The following is a 26,139-nucleotide window of genomic DNA, read 5'->3' as shown; positions in this document are numbered from 1 at the left end:
GGTCAGGAAGGCTCAGGTGAACAAGGAGACTGTTGTAGCTGTCTTTTTTTATTTGGAGAAGGCGGAGATATGATGTGGAAGGAGGGGTTGTTAATCAAGCTTGATATTATAGGGCTAGGAGGAAGAACGTACAACTGGATAAAGGATTTCCTGTTTGGAAGGTCTATCCAGGTGAGGGTGGGGAAGTCTTTATCAGGCAGCTACTTGATGGATAACGGTACACCACAGGGGAGCGTGATTAGTCCTCTGTTGTTCTCAATCATGATCAAAGATGTTTACTCTCAGGTACAGCCGGATATTGGGAGGTCGTTGTTTGCAGATGATGGGGCCTTATGGAAGAGGGGAAGAAATGTGCCATACATAGTCAGGAAGGTACAGGAAGCAATTGATGAGCTAGAGCGGTGGGCATTAATTTGGGGATTCAGGTTCTCTGTAGAGAACTCAAACAGTGTTCTTTACCAGGAGGAAGGTGGGAGATGAGGTATGCTTGCGGTTATATGGGAAAAACTTGGAGAGGGTGGGGGCCTTCAGGTTCCTTGGGGTATACTTTGACACTAGACTGACCTGGGCAGAACACATTGAGAGAGTGGTGGGAAAGTGTAAGAATGTGCTAAATGTGATGCGCTGTCTGACGGGGAAGGAGTGGGGGGCTGGGCATTCCTCATTGAAGACCATGTATGTTGCATTGATCCGATCTGTAATAGACTATGGCAGTATAGCATATGGTTCGGCAGCCCGGACCTCACTGGAAAGGCTAGATGTCATACAGGGGCAAGGACTCAGAATATGTAGTGGGGCATTTCGGACGTCCCCAGTGGCTGCATTACAGGTGGAGATGGGGGATATGCCGTTGCAGATTAAGAGACAGCAGCTGGCAATGAATTAACCTACAATGACATGGGGTGTCTCATCCTGTGAAAGGGATTTTACAGGCATGCTGGGAACATGAGCGAAGACAGAACACGAGCTTTGGGTGGGTGGGTAATAGAGAATACCTTTGACTTTGGGTGTGGTCCTCTGTAGCTCAGCTGGTAGAGCACGGCGCTTGTAACGCCAAGGTAGTGGGTTCGATCCCCGCGACCACCCATACACAAAAATGTATGCACGCATGACTGTAAGTCGCTTTGGATAAAAGCGTCTGCTGAATGGCATATTATTATTATTATTTAATACCCAGGCGAAGGAGATGGGACTGTATGGAAGGGAGTTTAGTCCAACGGTAGTTATTCATGTAAATCCACCATGGCTACACCCGCCTCCAGTAGTTGATCTAGAAGTGTTGGAGAGACTACAGAAGGATAGGGAGGGTGTTGATCCAGCTGATTTCTTTAAGAGACATCTGGAAACTGTATCAGGATTTTGTGGCCATTTATACAGATGGTTCAAAAAATCCAATGACAGGACCTAGTGGGTCAGCATATGGCCCTGTGTAGCTCAGTTGGTAGAGCATGGCGTTTGCAATGCCAGGGTTGTGGGTTCGATTCCCACGGGGGGCCAGTATGAAAAATGTATGCACTCACTAACTGTAAGTCGCTCTGAATAAAAGTGTCTGCTGAATGACTAAACTGTGAATGTGGGGTGGAAGTCAGGAAATGTATTACAGATCATCTGGCTGTATACACGGCGGTGCTGATGGCCTTGCAGTGGGTGGAGGAAGTCAAACAAGACAAGAGTAGTTATTTGCTCTGATTCATGTGCAGTGTTAATGAGTCTCCAGTCCTTTAGCTCACGTAGCAGACAAAACCTGCTTTATGAGGTACTACAAACCCATGGCAGGATTAAACAGATGGGTATTCAGATAAGATTTACTTGGGTCCCAGCCAATGTGGGGGTGGAGGGGAACGAGGCAGTAGATGAACAGGCTAAACAAGCACTTAGTAGTGGGGATGTTGATGTTGAAGTTTCAATGAGCAAGGCAAAAAGACTGATATATACAGGACGGCAGGAAGGGACAGAAGAGAGGAGGCTATTTTTACAAGATTAAGGGTGGGACACAGCCAGTTGAATAAGACATTAAAACTGATAGGAAAGCATCCAACAGGAAAGTGTGATTATTGTCATGAAACAGAGACCGTGGAGCATGTATTGCTACAGTGTGGGCAGTATCAGAGGGAAAGAGAGAGGATGAGATCTAGTATGAGGGAGAAGGGGATACAGGACATTAGTTTAAAGAATATATTGAGTAGAACGTCATTAGATATAGTCTCAAATATTTTGTTATCTTTAGTTTCTCCCTGTCTCTGGCCCACACTCCAGTACAGTAGGTGGCGTTAATGCACCATAACGTTGGATGCCAACAGCCGATAAAACCCCACTGAAGAAGAAGAAATGGGCTTACTCGGCTTCCGTAGATTATTTTAGTGGTTCGTGACGCACTAGCGCGAAACAGACAAGATAATTTTGACAGGCAAGATGGCGACTTCGGAGCCGGTAAGCGAGATTGAGGTACATGGACATTTCGTGGAACCTACACGACTAAAAAATTAAAATAAAAGCCATCCTGTTTTTATGTCGTTAAGTTCAATCTTATGGCAGTCAAATCTACCCGATTTCAATTGAATATTTGGCTTCGGGAGCTGTGAAGTCTCGGGTGTCTGGTTCCAACATGCTCAGCAATGGATGCTAACGTTAGCGATGGATTTAGGGGGTGGCATTGGTGACGAGGGACTGGACATCGGTGGTTCACACTTGGCTCTTTAATCCAATATACTTCGATACATTACTCTACCTATCACTTTAATTGTGTCCTTTCATATTTATTATCGTATTTGTGATCGGATTTATTTACACGAATCAAAAACTGGTGACATCTGGACACGTGTGTCCGTGCTGCGCTAGCAAGGTTTTACATTAACTTGCTAACTAACGTTGGGACTATGGGGCTACCTAGACCATTTGAATCGGACGATTTTTCCAAATTTAACTACCTGTTCTGGGGCCAAATGTAATGAATTTGCAACCGATCCATCATTAACTATTCGAATATCTGTTACTAACTAGTTAGCTAATTATTAGCTTCCTACTAGGCTAACTAGCTAACGTTAACTAAATGGTGTTCCCAATTTGATTTAGCTAACGTTACCTAGCTATATAAACTAGCTAGCTAACGTTAGCTATACGACATACTCTGACATTGATGAATTCGGTTGCTAGAGGCCAACATCAGTGTTTGAAAGTGGTTTAGCTAGGTAGTGAGTGAGTCACCCAGTCAACTGAAGTACACTACAAGACCAAAAGTATGTAGACACCTGCTCGTCGAACATCTCATTCCAAAATCATGGCCATTAATATGGAGTTGGTCCCCCCTTTGCTGCTATAACAGCCTCCACTCTTCTGGGAAGACTTTCCACTAGATGTTGGAACATTTTTGTGGAGACTTGCTTCCATTCAGCCACGAACATTAGTGAGGTCAGGCACTGATGTTGGGCGATTAGGCCTGGCACACAGTCTGCGTTCCAATTCATCCCAAAGGCGTTCGATGGGGTTGAGGTCAGGGCTCTGTGCAGGCCAGTCAAGTTCCTCCACACCGATCTCGACAAACCATTTCTCTCCCGAGTGGCGCAGTGGTCTAAGGCACTGCATCGCAGTGCTAGCTGTGCCACTAGAGATCCTGGTTCGAATCCAGGCTCTGTCGTAGCCGGCCGTGACCAGAAACCCATGGGGCGGCGCACAATTGGCCCAGCGTTGTCCAGGGTAGGGGAGGGAATGGCCGGCAGGGATGTAGCTCAGTTGGTAGAGCATGGCGTTTGCAACGGCAGGGTTGTGGGTTCGATTCCCACGGGGGGGCAGTATGAAAAAAAATCATGTATGCACTCACTAACTGTAAGTCGCTCTGGATAAGAGCGTCTGCTAAATGACTAAAATGTAAAATGTATGCATCATTCAGTAGTAGAAATGGCAGACAGGACCTTTAAAATTCTAGGTTTGGCTTGAATCAAAATTGTATGTACAAGTCAGACATGGGTGGATACATGCATATTTAGTATTGATCTAGTATCAGTAGTAGTTAGTATCCATGATTATCCTTGATTTTGATATGATTGCGTATGTTAAGAACTATTGGCAAGATGGGTCTAAGGATGTTGTTATTGTCAGATTTCCTGCAAACAGCTTATATTGTACTGATTCATGTTTTTGCTGTCATCCCATCCAGAATACACCTGAAACAGAAGAGCCCCAACCTGAAGTAATCCTCACTCCACCACCTGTGGTCCCTGGTTCTGAGCAGTACATCAAACACCCCCTGCAAAATAAGTATGGACACAGTTTGGAGTGTGTGCTTCTGTCTGTCTCTGTGTTTGTGCATTACAATTAGTGCATTTTTCAGTGAGACAAATTCTTGTGGTAGTCAGAACATGCAACAATCAGTGACAAAGGTGGCCCGAAACAAACTATTACGTTGCAGAATACATGGTTTATATAGCATAACAGATAGAACTAGAAGAGATAGAATGTCTCTTCATTGAATCTACTGTCAGTGATTGCCATATTATTCACCATAGGTTAATACAGAGAGGCTGCCTAGTCTGCCACTGTATCCCGTGACTCACTACAGTGGAATCTCCACCAAATAGCTGACTTTCTCTGACCCAGGTGGTATACAGTAGCTGTGTAAGACTTACAGTGCCTTCGGAAAGTATTCAGACCCCTTGACTTTTTCCACATTTTGTTAGGTTACAGCCTTATTCTAAAATTGATTAAATCGTTTTTTTCCCTCATCAATCTACACACAATACCCCATAATGACGAAACAAAACAGGTTTTTAGAAACGTTTGCTAATTTATTACAAATAAAAAAATGGAAATATCACATTTACATAAGTATTCAGACCCTTTACTCAGTACTTTGCTGAAGCACCTTTGGCAGCTATTACAGCCTCAAGTCTTCTTGGGTATGACGCTACAAGCTTGGCACACCTGTATTTGGGGAGTTTCTCCCATTCTTCTCTGCAGATCCTCTCAAGCTCTGTCAGGTTGGATGGGGAGTGTTGCTGCACAGCTATTTTCAGGTCTCTCCAGAGATGTTCGATCGGGTTCAAGTCTGGGCTCTGGCTGGGCCACTCAAGGACATTCAGAGACTTGTCCCGAAGCCACTCCTGTGTGGTGTTGGCTGTGTGCTTAGGGTCGTTGTCCTGTTGGAAGGTGAACCTTCACCCCATTCTGAGGTATTGAGCGCTCTGGAGCAGGTTTTCATCAAGGATCTCTTTTTGAGCTGTCGGGGGAGAAGGGCCTTGGTCAGGGAGGTGACCAAGAACCCAATGGTCACTCTGACAGAGCTCCAGAGTTCCTCTGTGGAGATGGGAGAACCTTCCAGAAGGACAACCATCTCTGCAGCACTCCACCAATCAGGCCTTTATGGTAGAGTGGCCAGACGGAAGCCACTCCTCAGTAAAAGGCACATGACAGCCCGCTTGGAGTTTGCCAAAAGGCACCTAAAGACTCTCAGACCAGGAGAAACAAGATTCTCTGGTCTGATGAAACCAAGATTAAACTCTTTGGCCTGAATGACAAGCGTCACGTCTGGAGGAAACCTGCCACCATCCCTACGGTGAAGCAATGGGATGGTGGCATGCTGTGGGGATGTTTTTCAGTGGTGGGGACTGGGAGACTAGTCAGGATCGAGGGAAATATGAACGGCGCAAAGTATAGAAAGAGCCTTGATTAAAAACCTGCTCCAGAACCTTCTCCCCAGACCTCTGACTAGGGAGAAGGTTCACCTTTCAACAGGACAACGACCCTAAGCACACAGCCAATGTGATATTTCATTTTAATTTTTTTTAGGCCAAGATGGCGTAGCAGTGCGGTCGTGTACTCTATTGTGTCTATGTAAATAGCCATTTTTTTGTTTTCTCTTTCGTATATATTTCTCAATCACACTTTTCATCTTTCAACTAAATATACTTTCCTGCAACCCGCCTCACCCAATGTGGAACGGATTCTATTATTTATTTTACCTTTTTATCCAGAACCTCCGGTTGAAACTAGCCAGCTAACTAGCTACTTGGTATTAGCCACCGTTAGCAGTTTTCGCCATTGTCCGTGGCCTGCACTACCTATAATAATAATAATAATAATAATAATAATAATAATATAATATTATGCCATTTAGCAGACGCTTTTATCCAAAGTGACTTAGTCATGTGCACATAGATTTTTACATATGGGTGGTCCCGGGGATCGAACCCACTACCCTTGCGTTACAAGCGCCATGCTCTACCAATTGAGCTACAGAGGACCTACCAGCCAGCTCTAGCCTGGACTATTATCGGCCAGTCTGCACTTTCTGCACAGCACGCTATCGACCAAGAACATATCGGATTTTTCTGCCGGAATCACAATCACTGGACTTTAACACCGGATCATCGCAACTAGCTAGCTGCAACCGAATGGATGTTGTTGGCTAATCACCACCGCCCCCGAAGCAAGCACCAGTTAGCCTTGAGCTAGCCTCGAGCCAGGCCCATCTCCCGGCTATCTACCTCTGTCAACCGGACGGGACCTCCTAGTGTCGACACGGAGCCCCGCCGATCCATCACGACTGGTCTGCTGACATAATCGTCTGATGTGGATTCAACAGGCTTCCCGTTGCACACGCAATCAACAGCCGTGCTTCCTGCTCGCCTGTGCTGTAGCAGCCATTCGAACTGCTCCCGGACTCACCTATTGCTGTTCACTGGACCTTATGATCACTCAGCTGCACAGCTGATGCCTGCTGGACTGTTCCTTTACACGGTACCCCCATCCTGTTTATCTGTCCTGTTTATCTGTTTAGCCTCGGCCCAAACTTTCGTCGCCATTACCAGTTATTGTCTTAGCTCTCTCGAATAACACCTGTGATTGCTTTATGCCTCTCTCCCATGTCAATATGCCTTGCCTATTGCTGTTCCGGTTAGTTCTTATTATACAATTTCACTGTAGAACCCCCTGTCCCGCTCAACCAGCCTCAGAGAGCTCCTTTGTCCCACCCCCCATACACGCGGAGACCGGCTCAATCGGTGCCTGCAGTGATGCTATCTCTTTCATCGTTACCCAATGCTTAGGTTTACCTCCACTGTACTCATATCCTTCCATATCATTGTCTGTACATAATGCCCTGAATCTATTCTACAACGCCCGGAAATCTGCCCCTTTTATTCTCTGTACCCAACGCACTAGAAGACCAGTTCTTAAAGCCTTTAGCCGTGTCCTTATTCTACTCCTCCTCTGTTCCTCTGGTGATGTAGAGGTTAACCCAGGCCCTGTAGCCCCCAGTATCACTCCTACTCCCCAGGCGCTATCATTTTGTTGACTTCTGTAACCGTAAAAGCCTTGTTTTTTTGCATGTTAACATCAGAAGCCTCCTTCCTAAGTTTGAGTTATTCACTGTGTTAGCACACTCCGCCAACCCTGATATTCTAGCAGTGTCTGAATCCTGGCTTAGGAAGGCCACCAAAAATTCAGAAATGTCCATCCCCAACTACAACATTTTCCGTCTAGATAAATCTGCCAAAGGGGGCGGAGTTGCAATCTACTGTAGAGAGAGCCTGCAGAGCTCTATCATACTATCCAGGTCTGTGCCCAAACAGTTTGAGCTTCTACTTCTAAAAATCCACCTTTCCAGAAATAAGTCTCTCACTGTTGCCGCTTGCTACAGACCCCCCTCAGCCCCCAGCTGTGCCCTGGACACCATATGTGAATTGATTGCCCCCCATCTATCCTCAGAGTTCGTACTTGTTGGTGACCTATACTGGGATATGCTTAACACCCCGGGCCATCCTACAATCTAAACTAGATGCCCTCAATCTCACACAAATTATCAAGGAACCTACCAGGTACAACCCTAAATCCGTAAACATGGGCACCCTCATAGATATCATCCTGACTAATTTACCCTCTAAATACACCTCCGCTGTTTTCAACCAGGATCTCAGCGATCACTTCCTCATTGCCTGCGTCCGTAATGGGTCCGTGGTCAAACGACCACCCCTCATCACTGTCAAATGCTCCCTAAAACACTTCAGCGAGCAGGCCTTTCTAATTGACCTGGCCCGGGTATCCTGGATGGATATCGATCTCATTCCGTCAGTAGAGGATGCCTGGTTGTTATTTAAAAGTGCTTTCCTCTCCATCTTAAATAAGATTCAGAACTAAGAACAGATATAGTTCCTGGTTCACCCCAGGCTTGACTGCCCTTGACCAGCACAAAAATATCCTGTGGCATACTGCATTAGCATCGAACAGCCCTCGCGATATGCAACTTTTCAGGGAAGTCAGGAACCAATATACACAATCAGTTAGGAAAGCAAAGGCTAGCTTTTTCAAACAGAAATGTGCATCCTGTAGCGCTAACTCCAAAAAGTTTTGGGACACTGTAAAGTCCATGGAGAATAAGAGCACCTCCTCCTAGCTGCCCACTGCACTGAGGCTAGGAAACACTGTCACCACCGATAAATCTACGATAATCGAGAATTTCAATAAGCATTTTGCTACGGCTGGCCATGCTTTCCACCTGGCTACCCCTACCCCGGCCACCAGCTCTGCCCATGCCCCCCCCCCCCCCCCCTGCTTCTCCTTCACCCAAATTCAGATAGCTGATCTGAAAGAGCTGCAAAATCTGGACCCCTACAAATCAGCTGCGCTAGACAATCTGGACCTTTTCTTTCTAAAATTAGCCGCCGAAGCTGTAGCATCCCCTATTACTAGCCTGTTCAACCTCTTTCGTATCATCTGAGATCCCCAGAGATTGGAAAGCTGCCGTGGTCATCCTCCTCTTCAAAGGGGGTGACACTCTAGATCCTAACTGTTAAACCTAATGGGCGGCGCACAATTGGCCCAGCGTCGTCCAGGGTAGGGGAGGGAATGGCCGGCAGGGATGTAGCTCAGTTGATATGCAATCTGGTTTCCGAGCTGGTCATGGGTGCACCTCAGCCACGCTAAAGGTCCTAAACGATATTATAATCGCGATCGATAAAAGACAATACAGTGCAGATGTCTTCATCGACCTGGCCAAGGCTTTCGACTCTGTCAATTACCTCATTCTTATTGGCAGACTAAATAGCTTTAGTTTCTCAAATGACTGCCTCGCCTTGTTCACCAACTACTTCTCAGATAGAGTTCAGTGTATCAAATCGGAGGGCCTGTTGTCTGGACCTATTCTCTGTGTATATCAATTATGTCGCTCTTGCTGCTGGTGGCTCTCAGATCCACCTCTACGCAGACGACACCATTTTGTATATATCTGGCCCTTCATTGAACACCGTGTTAACAAACCTCCAAACGAGCTTCAATGCCATACAGCACTCCATCCGTAGCCTCCAACTGCTCTTAAACGCTAGTAAAACTAAATGCATGCTCTTCAATCGAACGCTGCTTGCACCCGCCTGCCCGACTAGAATCACTACTCTTGGCGTGTCTGACTTAGAGTATGTGGACAAATACAAATATCTAGGTGTCTGGTTAGACCGTAAACTCTCCTTCCAGACTCACATTAAGCATCTCCAATGCAAAGTTCAATCTAGAATCGGTTTCCTATTTCGCAACAAAGCCTCCTTCACTCATGCTGCAAAACATGCCCTCGTAAAACTGACTATCCTACCGATCCTTGACTTCGGCGATGTCATTTACAAAATAGCCTCCAACACTCTACTCAGCAAATTGGATGTAGTCTATCACAGTGCCATCCGTTTTGTCACCAAAGCCCCATATACTACCCACCATTGTGACCTGTACGCTCTCGTTGGCTGGCCCTCACTACATATTCGTCGCCAAACCCACTGGCTCCAGGTCATCTATAAATCACTGCTAGGCAAATCCCCGCCTTATCTTAGCTCATTGGTGACCATAGCAACACTCACCCGTAGTATGCGCTCCAGCAGGTATATCTCACTGGTCATCCCTAAAGCCAACACCTCCTTTGGCCGCCATTCCTTCCAGTTCTCTGCTGCTAATGACTGGAACGAACTGCAAAAATCTCTGAAGCTGGAGACTCTTATCTCCCTCACTAACTTTAAGCATCAGTTGTCAGAGCAGCTTACCGATCACTGCACCTGTACACAGCCCATCTGTAATTAGCCCACCCAACTACCTCATCCCCATATTGTTATTTATTTTTCTCATTTGCACCCCAGTATCTCTATTTGCACATCTTCTTCTGCTCATCTATCACTCCAGTGTTAATACTAAATTGTAATTATTTTGCACTGTGGCCTATTTATTGTCTTACCTCCATAACTTACTACATTTTCACACACTGCATATAGATTTTTTTATTGTGTTATTGACTTTATGTTTTGTTTATCCCATCTGTAACTCTGTTGTTTTTATCGCACTGCTTTGCTTTAACACAGTTGTAATTGAGAACTTGTTCTCAACTGGCTTACCTGGTTAAATAAAAAAAATACATTTGCAAACATTTCTAAAAACCTGTTTTTGCTTTGTCATTATGGGGGTATTGTGTGTAGATTGAGGGGGAAAAAAACTATTTAATCAATTTTAGAATAAGGCTGTAACGTAACAATGTGGAAAAGGTCAAGTGGTCTGAATACTTTCGGAACGTGTCCTGTAGAAGTTTGGGGTGGAAGCAGTGCTTGTTTGGTACAATAGTTCTACGTTGTTGATAACTGGCTGCTGATTACAACACACCTGCTGCTCATTGTTTACACCAGGGTCGTGTTTATTAATTAGGCACAAAATGGAAAGAAAAGGACAGAGCTGAGCTTGTCAAATAAGAAACACTCAGTTTTGTTTTCAGTTTAAAGATATTTTAAAACATGTTATTATTGTGTGCCCAAATGAACACGACCCAGATGGGATACTAGGGTCATGCTCACTAGGCCAAAAAAACACTTTTTTCCCAAAATGTTGTTATCCGTATTTCCCTTTACATTCTCACAGCTGGCTTTAACCCTAAACCTAGATAAAGAACAAAGCTGATCATACTTCCGCTCTACAGATGTGGCATTGACATTGTGATATCACCACTTTTGTCTCTTCTACCACATCCCATCCAGTGGCTGTCTATTCAATAGGGCGCCAGGCCATAGACTACTGTAGGCAGTACAGCAGGCTGGTTAGAACTGCTGACATAGAGCACTGCCTCAGTAGACCCTCTCTAGACCTTTCCGTCTGTTCTGCCCTGCCTCTCAGGTGGAGGCTGTCCCTCCTAATCACCGATTCTGGGCCGGTCTGATGCTTTAAAACTCCATGATTCTGGTATTTTTTCCTGTTTGAAAAACATTCTTAGTCCAGTGGATTAAAGATTCTATTGGTTTTGGTGTTAGTTCTTTGAAGCTCTCTGAATGTTACTTTGGGGTGGCTTTGCACCAGAGAAAAAACAAGGCCAAACACTGCCTTGTGCAACCTCTTCCTCCTGTTTATGGCTTTACTTCAAGTGACACATTAGTGTTTGTTTACAAGTCTGTCTGTGACCTCACCCTGGTTCTCCAGACGAGTCATGGCACGCATCGTCTCGTTTCTCAACACTATTGATGATTTGAGAAAGTTACTAAAAAAGCTTGCGCTTTGTTCTTTCAAGTATTTGTTTCAGGATTTCACTTATGGGATACGCCCCCAGCGTATTCGTCAGAAGCCTTTATTACACTACGCCAGCCATGATTGGCCGGATCGTTGAGACGTGTGCGTCGGGGAAGGGTGTCCCTCATACCCTATAAAAGGTCAGACTGCAGCGTCTCTGAGTTATCAAACACCTCTTCTCGCTTTTCATCAGAAAGCTTACCTCGACACGACTGCATTTTCCAAAATTAGCTCAACTGTTCACAGACATGAGCTTACAACTCGCTCGCCGGGCGCTATTCTAGGGACTGTGCGGTGGTGGCAATTTTCCTTTTCCTTCACTATAGTTAGAGGAAAATTCTTAGAGGGAGGAACAGGTACAGTTGTAACACGGCTAACTTGTTCACGACCAAGTTGGCTGTATCCAAACTGTGACTAGTCGTTAGCAAGCTAGCCACTACGCTAGCTAGCTTTTGTGGTTTTACTTTGACAAGATACGTTTTTACTAGCTACACCAAGCTATCTTTTCTAATCTGTCTTTTCAGAAATGGTAACCGGCCATCACACCGAGTGCCACGGTCGGAGATGGCTAGCGATTTAGTGGGTTATCTGACTAGCCTACCATGCTAGTTTTTTTTCTGACAGCTAAAAACATAGCTTCCCAGCTATGGCAACAAAAGCATCTCCCACCCCAAACGAGGAGAAGCTCCCGGCACGACTCTGCTCCTGTGGAAATATATCGGCCAAGGACACCCACTCGGTGTGCTCTGCTTGCCTTGGGCTGCAACATGCTGAGGAAGCGTTAGCCTCTCCCAGCTCCTTTCCACACTGTGCCCTCTTCACTGTGAAGAGCCTCCGTCGCAGGCTAGCACGCCAAGCTAGCCTGAGTCAACAGGACCCTAACATGGGGCCTGGCATCCCTGATGGCTCATCAGAGGCCATGGATATCCCCACGGGGAATCCAGGAGCGACGGCTAGCGCTAGCTGGGGCCACCAGCTCGAAGCCATTGCCCCGCTGTTGCTGGAGGACTCCAGCAACGACCTCGCGACCTCCCTGCCAGGCTTCCTGATTGGAGACGACAACGACTCCATAGGGTTTTTTGACAGCCTCCTTTCGGAATCATCTGACGGAGACCAAGACTCCTTCTACCCCTCAGGCCACCAAGCTTCCTGCCGAGGAATCTGAAACCGGACACGCAGGCTAGGCACCATCCCCACCAGCTCTCGTGTGGACCTGTAGGATGTGTGCAAACGCGCTGCGGATAAACTGGTAATTCCCTGGGCCAATGCAGTAGCAGAGACCACCACGTCACACTACGAGGGTGAGGCTACCCAAAGCCAAACGGGCGGCCAGGCAATTAGTACCAGTCTTCTCAGAATGCCTGGAGGAGGTTACCCGTACCTAGAGTACACCTTTCTCCTCCAAAAACCCTGTCCAAGGTGGGTCGGTGTTGGACTGTGTTGACATGGAAAGGATTAGGCTTGCCCACATGCCCCCCATTGAATCCCTAGTGGCTTCCCATCTACACCCCAGCCAGAAGTCCTCCGTGACCTCGACTGGCCCCACCTTACCTACCAAGTACGAGCGCTTCCAGTCCTCCGCGACAGAGAAGGTCTACAGGTCGGTTGCCACATCGGTGTGGGCTCTCAGCACCGCCTCCATGCTCTCGGCATAACAAGCAGAGCTACAGGAGGAGATAGCGGTCACACCAAAGCCGGGTTTATGAGACAAGATCTGCACTGCCACAGACCTCAACCTGCGTCTGCTTAAAGCCGCCGTACAGACGTCAGGAAGAGCGATGGGGCTCATGATATACCAGGAGAGGGCGCGATGGCTCAATCTATCCACGGTGTCTGATAGTGAGAAGCTGGATATTCCAGTAGACCCTAAAAGCCTTTTTGGTCCCACCGTTGAGATGATGCAGAAACGGTGCGAGGAGAAAAAGAGGGAGGGTGAAGCCCTCCAGTTCTGTCTGCCCAGGAAGACACAGCCCAGTGCCTCTCCTGTGTCTCGCCGCACCTTCGCCCAGGCTGCAGCAGGTCGACCCCCCTCAGCTTTTAAGCTCCCCAGACGCCCAGCCCCCCAGGCTGCGAGCCCAGGGCAACAGAGAACCTTGGACCCTAAGGGCCCCTGGTCTAAGAAGCCTCCCTTCTCACCAATGGCACCAAGGAGCCAGCTGGCCCCTAACCCCACCCAGGGGGTAAGGAGGAAGAAGCGGATGGCCTAGCGGTGTCCCCATCGCCAGAGAGGTGAAAACGGCCTCCCCCAAGCGCAGTTCTATCTCCTCTACATCACCATGTACAGATCTCCATAGATTGCATGGTAGCACTGCACTCCTGGAGACACCCAACGTTTCTGTCACAGGGTGCCCAGATGGGCACTGTTTTATCCAGAAAAGTAGTCACGACGGGCGTGTCTCTCTCGTGTTGGGGTGCAACCCACGAGGGCGGAACGGTCAACGGGGTGTGGGGAACCCATCTCCGTTCTATTCACATAAACTGCCTGGAACTCCTTGCAGTGTCCCTAGCATTAAAGTCGTTTCTCCCATTTCTGGAGGGTCGTCATGTTCTAGTCAGAACAGACAATACCACCGTTGTGGCTTACATAAACAGACAAGGGGGACTGCGATCCCCTCACTTACACACACTGGCACACAGACTGATTATGTGAAGCGGTGTGCCACTCCAGTCACTGAGAGCTACTCATGTACCGGGAGTACTGAATCTGAGGGCCGATTTACTCTCCAGGAGGGAACCCGCTATATGGGGAGTGGAAGCTCCACCCAGAGGTATCCAATCAGGTTTGGATGCACTTCGGCATTCCAGCAGTGGATCTTTATGTATCACTGGAGAATAGTGTCCACTATTCTTTTCCCTGAGGGATCGGGATGCACCGATGGGAGTAGACGAGTTGGCACACGAGTGGCCATGCGTCCTACTGTATGCATTCCCCCCCGCTGGCCCTGATTTCCCCCACCCTAGCCAGGGTGCAGGAGAAGGGTCTATTTCTCATACTAATAGCACCACATTGGCCAGAGAAACACTGGCTAGTGGAGATCACTCAACTACTATGCGGTCAACCGTGGCCCCTCCCTCCGCGTCAGGACCTACTGTGCCATTTGCACAGGGTGACTTTCCATCCTCACCCAGAACAGTTGGCACTCTGGGCATGGCCCGTGAACGGTTGAACTTGAACACTGCCGGGCTTCCCCAAAATGTCATTTCGACTATTCAGAGAGCTACAGCCTCATCCACCAGGTCCTTTTATGATTGTAAATGGCGCGTGTTTGAGGAATGTGCACTAAATCACAGACCGTGCCATTCCAGTGCTCTGTCAGAGTAATCCTGTTGTTTCTACAGGAAATAATAGACAAAGGAAATGCTTTTTCTACTATGAAGGTACAGTACCAGTCAAAAGTTTGAACACACCTACTAATTCAAGGGTTTTTCTTTATTTTTATTATTTTCTATATTGTAGAATAATAGTTAAGACCTCAACTATGAAATAACACATATGGAATCATATAGTAACCAAGAAAGTGGTAAACAAATCAAGAGAGATTCTTCAAAGTAGCCACCCTTTGCCTTAATGACAGTTTTGCACACTCTTGGCATTCTCTCAAGCAGCTTCACCTGGAATGCTTTTCCAACAGTCTTGAAGGAGTTCCCACATATGCTGAGCACTTGTTGGTTGCTTTTCCTTCACTCTGCGGTACAACTCATCCCAAACCATCTCAATTGAGTTGAGTTTGGGTGATTGTGGAGGCCAGGTCATCTGATGCAGCACTCCATCACTCTCCTTCTTGGTCAAATAGCCCTTACACAGCCTGGAGGTGTGTTGGGTCATTGTCCTGTTGAAAAAGAAATGATAGTACCACTAAGCGCAAACCAGATGGGATGGCATATCTCTGCAGAATGCTGTGTTAGCCATGCTGGTTAAGTGTGCCTTGAATTTTAAATAAATTACTGACAGTGTCACCAGCAAAGCACCATCGCACCACCTCCTCCATGCTTCACGGTGGGACCACACATGCGGAGATCATCTGTTCACCTACTATGCGTCTCACAAAGACACAGCGGTTGGAACCAAAAATCTCAAATTTGGACTCCAGACCAAAGGACAGATTTCCACCGGTCTAATGTCTATTGATTGTGTTTCTTGGCCCAAGCAAGTCTCTTCTTCTTATTGGTGTCCTTTTAAAAAATATATATTTTGACATTTTAGTCATTTAGCAGATGCTCTTATCCAGAGCGACTTACAATTAGTGAGTGCATACGTTTTTCATACTGGCCCCCCGTGGGAAACGAACCCACAACCCTTGCGTTGCAAGCGCCATGCTCTACCAACTGAGCTACAGGAGGACCAACTGAGCTACAGGAGGGCTTTCTTAGTAGTGGTATCTTTGCAGCAATTAGACCATGAAGGCCTGATTCACGCAGTCTCCTCTGAACATTTGATGTTGAGATGTGTCTGTTACTTGAACTCTGTGAAGCATTTATTTGGGCTGCAATCTGAGGTGCAGTTAACTCTAATGAACTTATCCTCTGCAGCAGAGGTAACTCTGGGTCTTCCTTTCCTGTGGCGGTCCTCATGAGAGCCAGTTTCATCATAGCGCTTGATGGTTTTTGCGACTGCACTTGAAGTTCTTGAAATGTTCCGGATTGACTGACCTTCATGTCTTAAAGTAATGATGGACTGTCATTTCTCTTTGCTTATTTGAGCTGTTCTTGCCATAATATGGACTTGGTCTTTTACCAAATAGGGCCATCTTCTGTATACCACCCCTACCTTGTCACAACACAACTGATTGTCTCAAACGCATTAAGAAGGAAAGAAATTCCACAAATTAACTTTTAAGAAGGCACACCTGTTAATTGAAATGCATTCCAGGTGACTACCTCATGAAGCCGGTTGAGAGAATGCCAAGCGTGTGCAAAGCTGTCATCAAGGCAAAGGGTGGCTACTTTGAAGAATCTCAAATATAAAATATATTTTGATTTGTTTAACACTTTTTTGGTTACTACATGATTCCATATGTGTTATTTCATAGTTTTGATGTCTTCACTATTATTCTACAATGTAGAAAATAGTAAAAATAAAGAAAAACCCTTGAATGAGTAGGTGTGTCCAAACTTTTGACTGGTGCTGTGTATCTGGCAGCTATTTCGGCTTGTCATGTGGGTTTTGGGAGCACGACAGTGGGGCAACACCCCCTTGTCGCCCGTTTTATGAAGGGTGCACGTCGTTTGCATACGGTGTCCGAACAGCTTGCCCCGTCATGGGACTTATCAGTTGTTTTTGATGCTCTATGCCAACAGCCTTTTGAGCCCCTGGATCAGGTGGAGGTGAAGATGCTTTCATTTAACACAGCACTATTACTAGCACTGGCCTCCACCAAGCGTGTAAGTGACATTCACGCACTCTGTGTACTCATCATGTGCACAATTTGCACCCGGTAACGATAGGGTATCATTGCGGCCTAACCCCGCCTTTATCCCTAAGATTATTAACCCATCTTTGTCTTCCCCTTGAGCTGGTAGCTTTTTATCCCCCACCGTTTTCCTCTCCGGAACATCAACGGGTAAAGTGCTCACTAAATAGCGCCTCTCCCACTGGTAGTGGGGGCTATCGCTTTGGCCTACACAAGAAAGGGTCTTCAGTCTCCTGCTGGCCTACAGGCTCATTCCACTAGAGGAATGGCATACTGTTTTACGTGTAGGATCTTCTGATGAGCAGGAACAGGGGCAGGGGAAAAAAGACGTCATCCGTATGCACTCGAATAGCGAATGGAGGCACTCGAATAACGAATGGAGGCACTCGAATAGCGAATGGAGGCCGCTTTCCCGCATGTATTTATTTTTTCAATCATGCTACTCCAGTTTTATAGCGGAGAATGTTATTAATATGAGCAGCTGAGAAATAAATATAGTAGGAGCGCTTTTTGTTGTTGTTGTTGTTGTGGCAACCATCAAAACTGTGCTTTCTCACAGGATTGCGTATATGTCTGGGCTATGCGTATGCATAAGCTCTAATATGCGTATGGGTATTTTGAATTAATTGTCACCTTAGAAAGCACTGTCCATTCCATTGTGTTAGGCTTTAACAACATCCACAACGGCCATATTTTCCACTCAGTTTCAACCTGTTGTTGAACTTATTTCTTCAAATTGCTCAATCACAGTGAGGTGAGTTTTTTAAAAGCATGATACTGTTTTGATAAGTGTTTGAAGTGATTTTTGATTGCAATTGCATTGTCAGAGTGGTTCGAGGGACAATTGAGCACTGAGTACCAGGCCATTAGCAACCTGACGGTTGTTAGCGAGTTGGGTACTACAAACGCATGTCCAGAGTGCATAAAAGGAGATTACCGTGACTCAACGGTCACATGGAATTTTACTGCGGTCATGACTGCTGGTGTGGTGGTAATATGGTCACCGCAACAGCCCTAGTTCTGCCTCCAGGGCAAGATTCATGACAATAAACGTCAACCTGCTCTGTTTATGGGTGCTGGGGAGCACGATGGAGAATCTCTGACTGTGTCCTCTCTCCTCAGATGGGCCCTGTGGTATTTCAAAAACGACAAGAGCAAAAGCTGGACAGAGAACCTCCGTCTCATCGCAAAGTTTGACACAGTGGAAGACTTCTGGGCGTGAGTACTCGTCCTCTCCCTCCTCCTCATCCTCTTTTACCTCTCCACGCTATGACATCACCATGACAGAGTGGAAAGAAGGGGGTTATTCTATTTAGCAGGGCGGAACGTTAATTTGCAGCTATAAATGCATTGTACAGAATGGAAACAAGTTTCTATTATGTGGAGTAAAGGACTGAGGCAGTTCTATGCAATGCATTGCTATCTGTGCCCTGAATGTGCCTCATTAGTTATCTCTAAATAGAAATGATGGAGAATGACATGGAGAATGACATGGAACAGGACATTTATAATCATAGTGTCTAATATTGTTGCATATAGGCCTGTGTTTAAGTGTGTCTCTTGGTTTTGTGTTTGTAGATTATATAACCACATACAGCAGCCCAGCAAGTTAGGCTTCGGCTGTGACTACTGCTTATTTAAGGTAAGTTCACTTCTGAAACAAACAGTATCCCTTCAGAGGACTTGTCGCTGTTCTGTTAAATGAAAACATCAGGGCCCGAATGCATAAAGCATCTCAGAGTAGGAGTGATGATCTAGGATCAGGTTTCCCCTGTCCATTCAATCTTATTCATTATGATCTAAAAGGCTAAACTGATCCTGGATTGGCACTTTTACTGTAAGACACTTTATGAATACGGGCCCAGGATCAGGGTTTCCATTAGGACAACATGTCCGGGAAGATTGTAATTTACCAGCCATTTGAGAAATGTACCGGACCCATATGTATTGGGTTCATAACCCATTAGGGCGTCCACCCACGGTGATCAGAATGACAGAAATAACATTTAGATTATGTTAATGCATCTTAACAGAACATGCAACTCATGTAATGAAGCAGACAATAAAACTTCATTTTCAAACATTTGCCAAAATGCAATTTGTGGGACAACACCATTCTAAACAGCACACCTGGGAAAACACCATTCTAAACAGCGCACCTGATAGTGGTTCCATTTGTGACAGAGATGAAAATCTCTGTTAGAAACTTAGAAAGAGGGGGAATCTAAAGATGCAACAACCGGATGGGTTGCTAATATGACTAGGATTGTTCCTTTTGCTTCTGGACATCGAAAGAAAGTTGCTATTAAAACCAGTAGAACAGGAGAGAAATGGCATAACGGTGGGTCCAATAGGGAAGTAAATGGAAATACATTTGCCAAAATTATATAATTACTCCTGTCTATACAGAAATAAATGAAATCATTCAAAATGCTTCACCAGAAAGCATGACTTAGCCACAGAGGAATCAAGGATAATTTGTTTATTGTAAAAAATAGCTCGTAGGCCTATTTGGAAAGCCCGCCGTTTGGGCAGCACGCGTGGCATGGCAATAGGCCTAGCTGGTTATTGAGTTGCAGCTGTCAGTGAAGATAATGTGTCTTGAGTATAATTTTTAATGTTGAAACAAGACGGGGAAGTGGTGTGTGGCGAAGAGATAGGCGAGTCTCTCGCCAGAATGTCTCAGCTGTCTCCTGTCAATTCATTGTGTGAATTATTTGCACTTCGATTTTTTTTTTTTAAACCAATTCCCCATTACATATGTCACCAGTAGTAAATGTACTATTAATCCCAATTTGGTTACATACATTTTTTATTTAACCTTTTATTTAACTAAGCAAGTCAGTTAAGAACCAATTCTTATTTACAAAGACTGCCTACCAAAAGGCTTAAGTCCTTCTGCGGGGACGGGGAGGCCTTTTAATGCATGTATTAATTACATTAATTTACCGTTCTCATTCTTGGAGTGGAAAAGTTGTTTGCAGAGTTCACAACCCGCTACACTTGTGAGGAACAAGTTTGGGTTTATTTCATAACCATCATTTAGGAGATGTGTCTATTTTTGAGCATGCCTGGTTTCCCTGTCCTGATAATGTTGAGGGAGCCTGCGCGCCTGAGCACGCATAGAAGTACCTGGTCTGCTGCGCGGAAATGAAGGGGAGTGTTGTTCTTTTGACATCCATTGCGAATGATGATATACAATGAATACAAATATAAACGCAACATGTAAAGTGTTGGTCCCATGTTACATGAGCTGAAAGAAAAGATCCCAGAAATGTTCCATATGTACAAAAAGCTTTTTGCTCACAAATTAGTTTACATCCCTGTTAGTGAGCATTTCTCCTGACAGGTGTGGCATATCATGAAGCTGACTAAACAGTATGATCATTACACAGGTGCACCTTGTGCTGGGGACAATAAAAGGGACATTAAAAGGCAGTTTTGTCACACAACACAATACCACAGATGTCTCAAGTTTTGAGACAACCGAAGAATTGCTGAACAAACTGTCAGAAATCATCTCAGGGAAGCTCAACTGCATGCTCGTCGTCCTCACCAGGGTCTTGACCTGACTGCAGTTTGGCGTCGTAACCGACTTCAGTGGGCAAATACTCACCTTCGATGGCCATCAGCATGCTGGAGAAGTGTGTTCTTCATGGATGAATCCCGGTTTCAACTGTACCGGGCAGTTGGCAGACAGCGTGTATGGCGTCGTGTGGATGAGTGCTTTGCTAATGTCAACGTTGTGAACAGAGTGCCCCATGGTGGCGATGGGGTTATGGTATGGGCAGGCATAAGCTACGGACAGCAAACACAATTGCATTTTATCGATGGCAATTTGAATGCACAGAGATCCCGTGATGAGATCCTGAGGCCCATTGTCATGCCATTCATCCGCCGCCATCACCTCATGTTTCAGCATGATAATGCACAGCCCCATGTCGCAAGGATCTGTACACAATTCCTGGTTGCTGAAAATGGTCAGTTCTTCCATGGCCTGCATACTCACTAGACATGTCACCCATTGAGCATGTTTGGGATCTCTGGATTGACGTGTAAGAGCGTGTTCCTGTTCCCGCCAATATCAGCAACTTCGCACCGCCCTTGAAGAGGAGTGGTACAACATTCCACAGGCCACAATCAACAGCCTGATCAGCTCTTTACGAAGGAGATGTGTCGCGCTGCATGAGACAAATGGTGGTCACACCAGATACTGACTGGTTTTCTGATCCATGCCCCTACCTTTTTTAAGGTATCTATGACCAACAAATGCATATCTGTATTCCCAGTCATGTGAAATCCATAGACTAGGGCATAATTAATTTATTTTATTTGACTGATTTCCTTATGAACTGTAACTCGGATTTTGCCTATAGGCTACTTTGAAGCAAGGTAAGACATGCCTAAAAATTTGCCGGCTAACGGAAACCCTGCCCAACATGTACATTGCGGTCAAATTAGCTAACATTCCCCGACCGCTCTCTGTGTTTCAGGATGGGGTCAAATTAGCTAACATTCCCGACCGCTCTCTGTGTGTTTCAGGATGGGGTGAAGCCGATGTGGGAGGATGACAAGAACAAGCTGGGCGGGAGGTGGCTGATGACCCTCAGCAAACAGCAGAGACAAATCGACCTCGACCGCTACTGGATGGAGACGGTAAGCATCATTATCCTTAAACCTGGGTCCTGTTCATTAGGCACCAAACGGAAGAAAATGGGACTGAAACAAGGATGGACTACCTGAACTCAAAGCTCATTTTTGTTTTCCATTGCTAAATGTTTTAGAATGTTTCCCGTTTTGCGATGGTCCAGGTAGTCCCTGCATCTTTTTAGTCCGTTTTCTTCCGTATGGTACCTAATGAACACAACCCTGCTGCAACTATCCATGACTATACTTCCAGAGTATTGTCAAATAGTCTTCTGTATGGGACGGATCGCTAGAGGGCAACTTAACACGTAAAGAACATTTTATTAATTCCATAGTATCATGTACCGTACTTGATGTGTGATTTGTGTGTGTTGTAGCTGTTGTGTTTAATTGGTGAGTCGTTTGACGAGGCCAGTGAAGATGTGTGTGGAGCGGTGGTCAACATCCGACCCAAGGGAGATAAAATAGCCATCTGGACCGGGAACTGTCAGAACAAGGAAGCCATCGTGACAATAGGGTAGGTTATCTTTCTGGCCTTTTGTCAATTGGGGAAAAGTCTGTCCTTTCCTCCACTCCTCTGTGGCTTGGAAACGGATAAGTGGTCACTTTGTTAATAAGTGAATAGAGGATTTTCTTCCTATCCTCGATTGCATTCCTCCAGCGGAGGATGCTCAGTTGTATCCTACCGCGGAAGAGTTTTGAAATCAGCCACACACCCTTTGAAACAGCAGTTGTTTTCTAGAAGGAGAAAAGTGTGCGAACATTGATTAGAAACGCTACTTATTATTTTATCAAAATATGTCTAGCACATCTAGCTAGTTTCTTTTTACCACTTTACACATGTATTTTGGGATTGCACACCTGTAAACGTCATTTGCCTAATGAAACACTAGAAGAGGAGTCTAATTTCATACTAGCGCATTTGTTTCTAAGTTTCCTCTTGCTTACCTTTGACCTATTTCAAAAGGAGGTAAGGACTGAGGAAAGGACGCAAGGAGTTGAAAAAATCAAATTGAGAATCTCACTCTGTCTCATGCACACACACACACACACACACACTCTTTTATCCACCAATTACACATTTCATTTGGGCACATAAGCGACTTCTGTCTATGTGCATTCTGTATAGTATGTGTATTGAACAAGTAAAGATAATGATATTTATGTTATTCAAATGAAAAACGTTTCAATTGAAAAGGCTTTCCTTCAAGTTACCCCGGGAGTGCAAAAAGTGTGTAGTTGGCAGAAATGCCATCAGTTCTGAGACTAACGGTACTGCACTGTTTCTAGTTCCCCACTAGGTGGAGACAATGCATGTAAGACTGTACTGAGACCCTATTCAATATTATCTCCCTCATCTCTCTCTCCAGACAACAGTATAAAGAGCGCCTGAGTATCCCCATCAAGCTCCTGATTGGCTACCAGTCACACGATGACACGTCTAGCAAGAGTGGTTCCACCACCAAGAACATGTACTCAGTCTGATCAACAACACCTACCCCCATCTCAGCTCAACTAGCAACCCCCTGCATCAACAACACATTCATTATTTTCAGTTGTCAATTACTGTTAGTGTCCTTCCTTTTTACAGACGAGAGAATTGTTGAAACGTGTACAAAATTAGAGCTCCTCACTAACACCCGATGGACCGGCTGGCTAACCGCCGGTTCTGGTCGGGAAGAAGAGGAAGGAAAGAAAGTAGGGCTGCGTCAGCTGAAGCTGTGGGATTTGACCTAGAAGATCATTAAATAAATGAGTTAATTTTAGAATTGGAGAGTATATGTAACTAATAATACCAGTGGCTTTCCCCATACTAACGTAACTGAGGAGAATATCTGTCGTTTAAGGCTTGAAAAGACCGACACCGTTCTTAGCTGTAAAACCTTTTCCTCTTCTCATTTATGATCATTCACTGTTATGAAAAGTGTTTCTCACCAACCCACCCAGGATAGAAAAAGTAGACGAGATTCATTCATTCATTCAGCAGATTTTAAAGGGCAACCAGCGTTTTAACCTTCTTTAGTTGGAGGTGTTTGGCATGAGAAGGGATTGCAGATAAGACAACGGTATCTTATATTTTTTCTTGTAAAAGAATAGTAGTGGTAACAGAAGAAAGGCCACTATAGTTTCAGCCATGCTGGGATTGTGGATCCTTTTCTTGTATAACTATTTTGAACTTTTGTTTCCCTTACATGCATTTATTATATATGCATTGCAGTTGAACTACATAGTTGGAGGACAACCATGAAAAAACTAAAGTTCCTTACAATTGTTTTTGTTATTGAGGTTAACGTCGTGGACTACTGCTTAATAATATAGAACATTTTTTACAGTGTATCATACTAAGTAAAGATGCCAGGACAAGTTTTAGGTCTGCTTCTTACTGTTTTCTTCCTAACAAACTGTAGAACATTTCGCACTTCTCTCTGGGTCCTGTGCGAGTGGAGAAAAAAGGGATATCTATCCATCGTGAAATGATTTTGCTCATAATGTATCTGTAATTCCAGGATGTATATTACCTTCTTTCAAGTAAAGGTTGTGCTTTGCATTAAAACCAGAACAACGCTGTCTCCTTTTCTGTGTTGTCTGTTTAGCATCACTTCCTTTAGTGTCATGGGGGTGCGTTCAATATACAGATTATGCATAGGTCAGAGCCCTATACCATATACAGTGCATTCGGAAAGTATTCAGACCCCTTGACTTTACACATTGTTACATTACAGCCTTATTCTAAAATTGATTAAATTGTTTTTTCCCTCATCAATCTACACACAATGGCCCATAATGATAAAGCAAAAACAGGTTTTTATAAATGTTTGCTAATTTATTCAAAATAAGAAGATGGAACTATCATATTTACATAAGTATTCAGACCCTTTACTTAGAACTTTGTTGAAGCACCTCGCAGCAATTACAGCCTGGAGTCTTCTTGGGTATGATGCTACAAGCTTGGCACACCTGTATTTGAGGAGGTTCTCCCATTCTACTCTGCAGATCCTCTCAAGCACTGTCAGGTTGGATGGGGAGCATTGCAGCACAACTATTTTTAGGTCTCTCCAGAGATGTTCGATCAGTTTCAAGTCCTGGCTCTGGCTGGGCCACTCAAGGACATTCAGAGACTTGCCCCGAAGCCACTCCTGCGTTGTCTTGGCTGTGTGCTTAGGGTTGTTGTCCTGTTGGAAGGTGAACTTTCGCACTGGAGTAGGTTTTCATCAAGGATCTCTCTGTACTTTGCTCCGTTAATCCTTCCCTCGATCCGGACTAGTCTCCCAGTCCCTGCCGCTGAAAAACATCCCCACAGCATGACGCTGCCACCACCATGCTTCACCATAGGGATGGTGGCAGGTTTCCTCCAGACGTGGCGCTTGGCATTCAGGCCAAAGAGTTCAATCTTGGTTTCATCAGACCAGAGAATCTTGTTTCTCTTGGTCTGAGAGTCATTTAGGTGCCTTTTGGCAAACTCCAAGTGGGCTGTCATGTGCCTTTTACTGAGGAGTGGCTTCCGTCTGGCCACTCTACCATAAAGGACTGATTGGTGGAGTACTGCAGAGATGGTTGTCCTTCTGGAAGGTTCTCCCATCTCCACAGAGGAGCTCTGTCAGAGTGACCATCGGGTTCTTGGTCACCTCCCTGACCAAGGCCCTTCTCCCCCGATTGCTCAGTTTGGCTGGGCGGCCAGCTCTAGGAAGAGTCTTGGTGGTTCCAAACTTATTCCATTTAAGAATGATGGAGGCCACTGTGTTCTTGGGGACCTTCAATGCTGCAGACATTTTTTGGTACCCTTCCCCAGATCTGTGCCTCGACACAATCCTGTCTCGGAGCTCTACGGACAATTCCTTTGACCTCATGGCTTGGTTTTTGCTCTGACGTGCACTGTCAACTGTGGGACCTTATATAGACGTGTGTGCCTTTCCAAATCATGTCCAATCAATTGAATTTACCACAGGTGGACTGCAATTAAGTTGTAGAAACATATCAAGGATGATCAATGGAAACCGGATGCACCTGAGCTCAATTTCGAGTTTCATTGCATACGGTAGTTATGTTTATTTTTAATACGTTAGCAAAAACTTATAAAAACCTGTTTTCGCTTTGTCATTGTGGGGTATTGTGTGTAGACTGATGAGGAACATTTATTTAATCAATTTTAGAACAAGGCTGTAACGTAACAAAGTGGAAAACGTCAAGGGGTCTGAATACTTTCCAAATGCACTGATACGTGGTTTGAGCAGTTAGTGAGGTAACTTTGGTCAACTCTGAGTTCAACTCGGGATAACCACGAAAGTGGCTCACCTTTTAGCCAGGTACATTTCTATGGCAACGAATCCTTTAGAACTAGCCCTGATTTATCCTGAATGAGGTGTCTGATTATTGGTTTAATTGGCTCCCCATTAGCTTTTGCTGAAGCAGCAGCTACTCTTCCTGGGGTCTACAGAAAAACATAAAACACGACAAGTAACAAACATTGATAGACAACAGTCACACAAATTGTAAATACGATAAAGGTAATTTTGCTGTTTGCGTGAGTAATTGGAGATGGAAGGGAGTTCCATGCAATTATAGCTCTGTA

General features: G+C 45.3%; 1 protein-coding gene across 2 annotated transcripts; it reads left to right on the top strand.

The window, feature by feature from the left end:
• The first annotated feature begins 2,349 nt into the window (after positions 1 to 2,349).
• LOC311134717 (eukaryotic translation initiation factor 4E-like) lies at positions 2,350 to 24,137 on the top strand. Of its 2 annotated transcripts, none has more exons than XM_084168488.1 (7): positions 2,350 to 2,430; positions 4,154 to 4,254; positions 18,045 to 18,140; positions 18,501 to 18,564; positions 21,465 to 21,578; positions 21,947 to 22,086; positions 22,940 to 24,137. In XM_084168488.1, the coding sequence occupies exons 1-7, from the start codon at positions 2,413 to 2,415 to the stop codon at positions 23,052 to 23,054; spliced, it is 648 nt and encodes a 215-aa protein (XP_084024614.1). In that variant the 5' UTR covers positions 2,350 to 2,412; the 3' UTR covers positions 23,055 to 24,137. The 2 variants fall into 2 exon arrangements, with proteins under 2 accessions (XP_084024614.1, XP_084024613.1); XM_084168487.1 differs by having other exon boundaries at positions 2,363 to 2,445.
• Positions 24,138 to 26,139: the final 2,002 nt, after the last annotated feature.

This window comes from Coregonus lavaretus (assembly GCF_964263955.1).
Source record: "Coregonus lavaretus genome assembly, chromosome: 1".
NCBI classification, from domain to species: domain Eukaryota; kingdom Metazoa; phylum Chordata; class Actinopteri; order Salmoniformes; family Salmonidae; genus Coregonus; species Coregonus lavaretus.
This window is presented reverse-complemented; position numbering and strand designations above follow the sequence as displayed.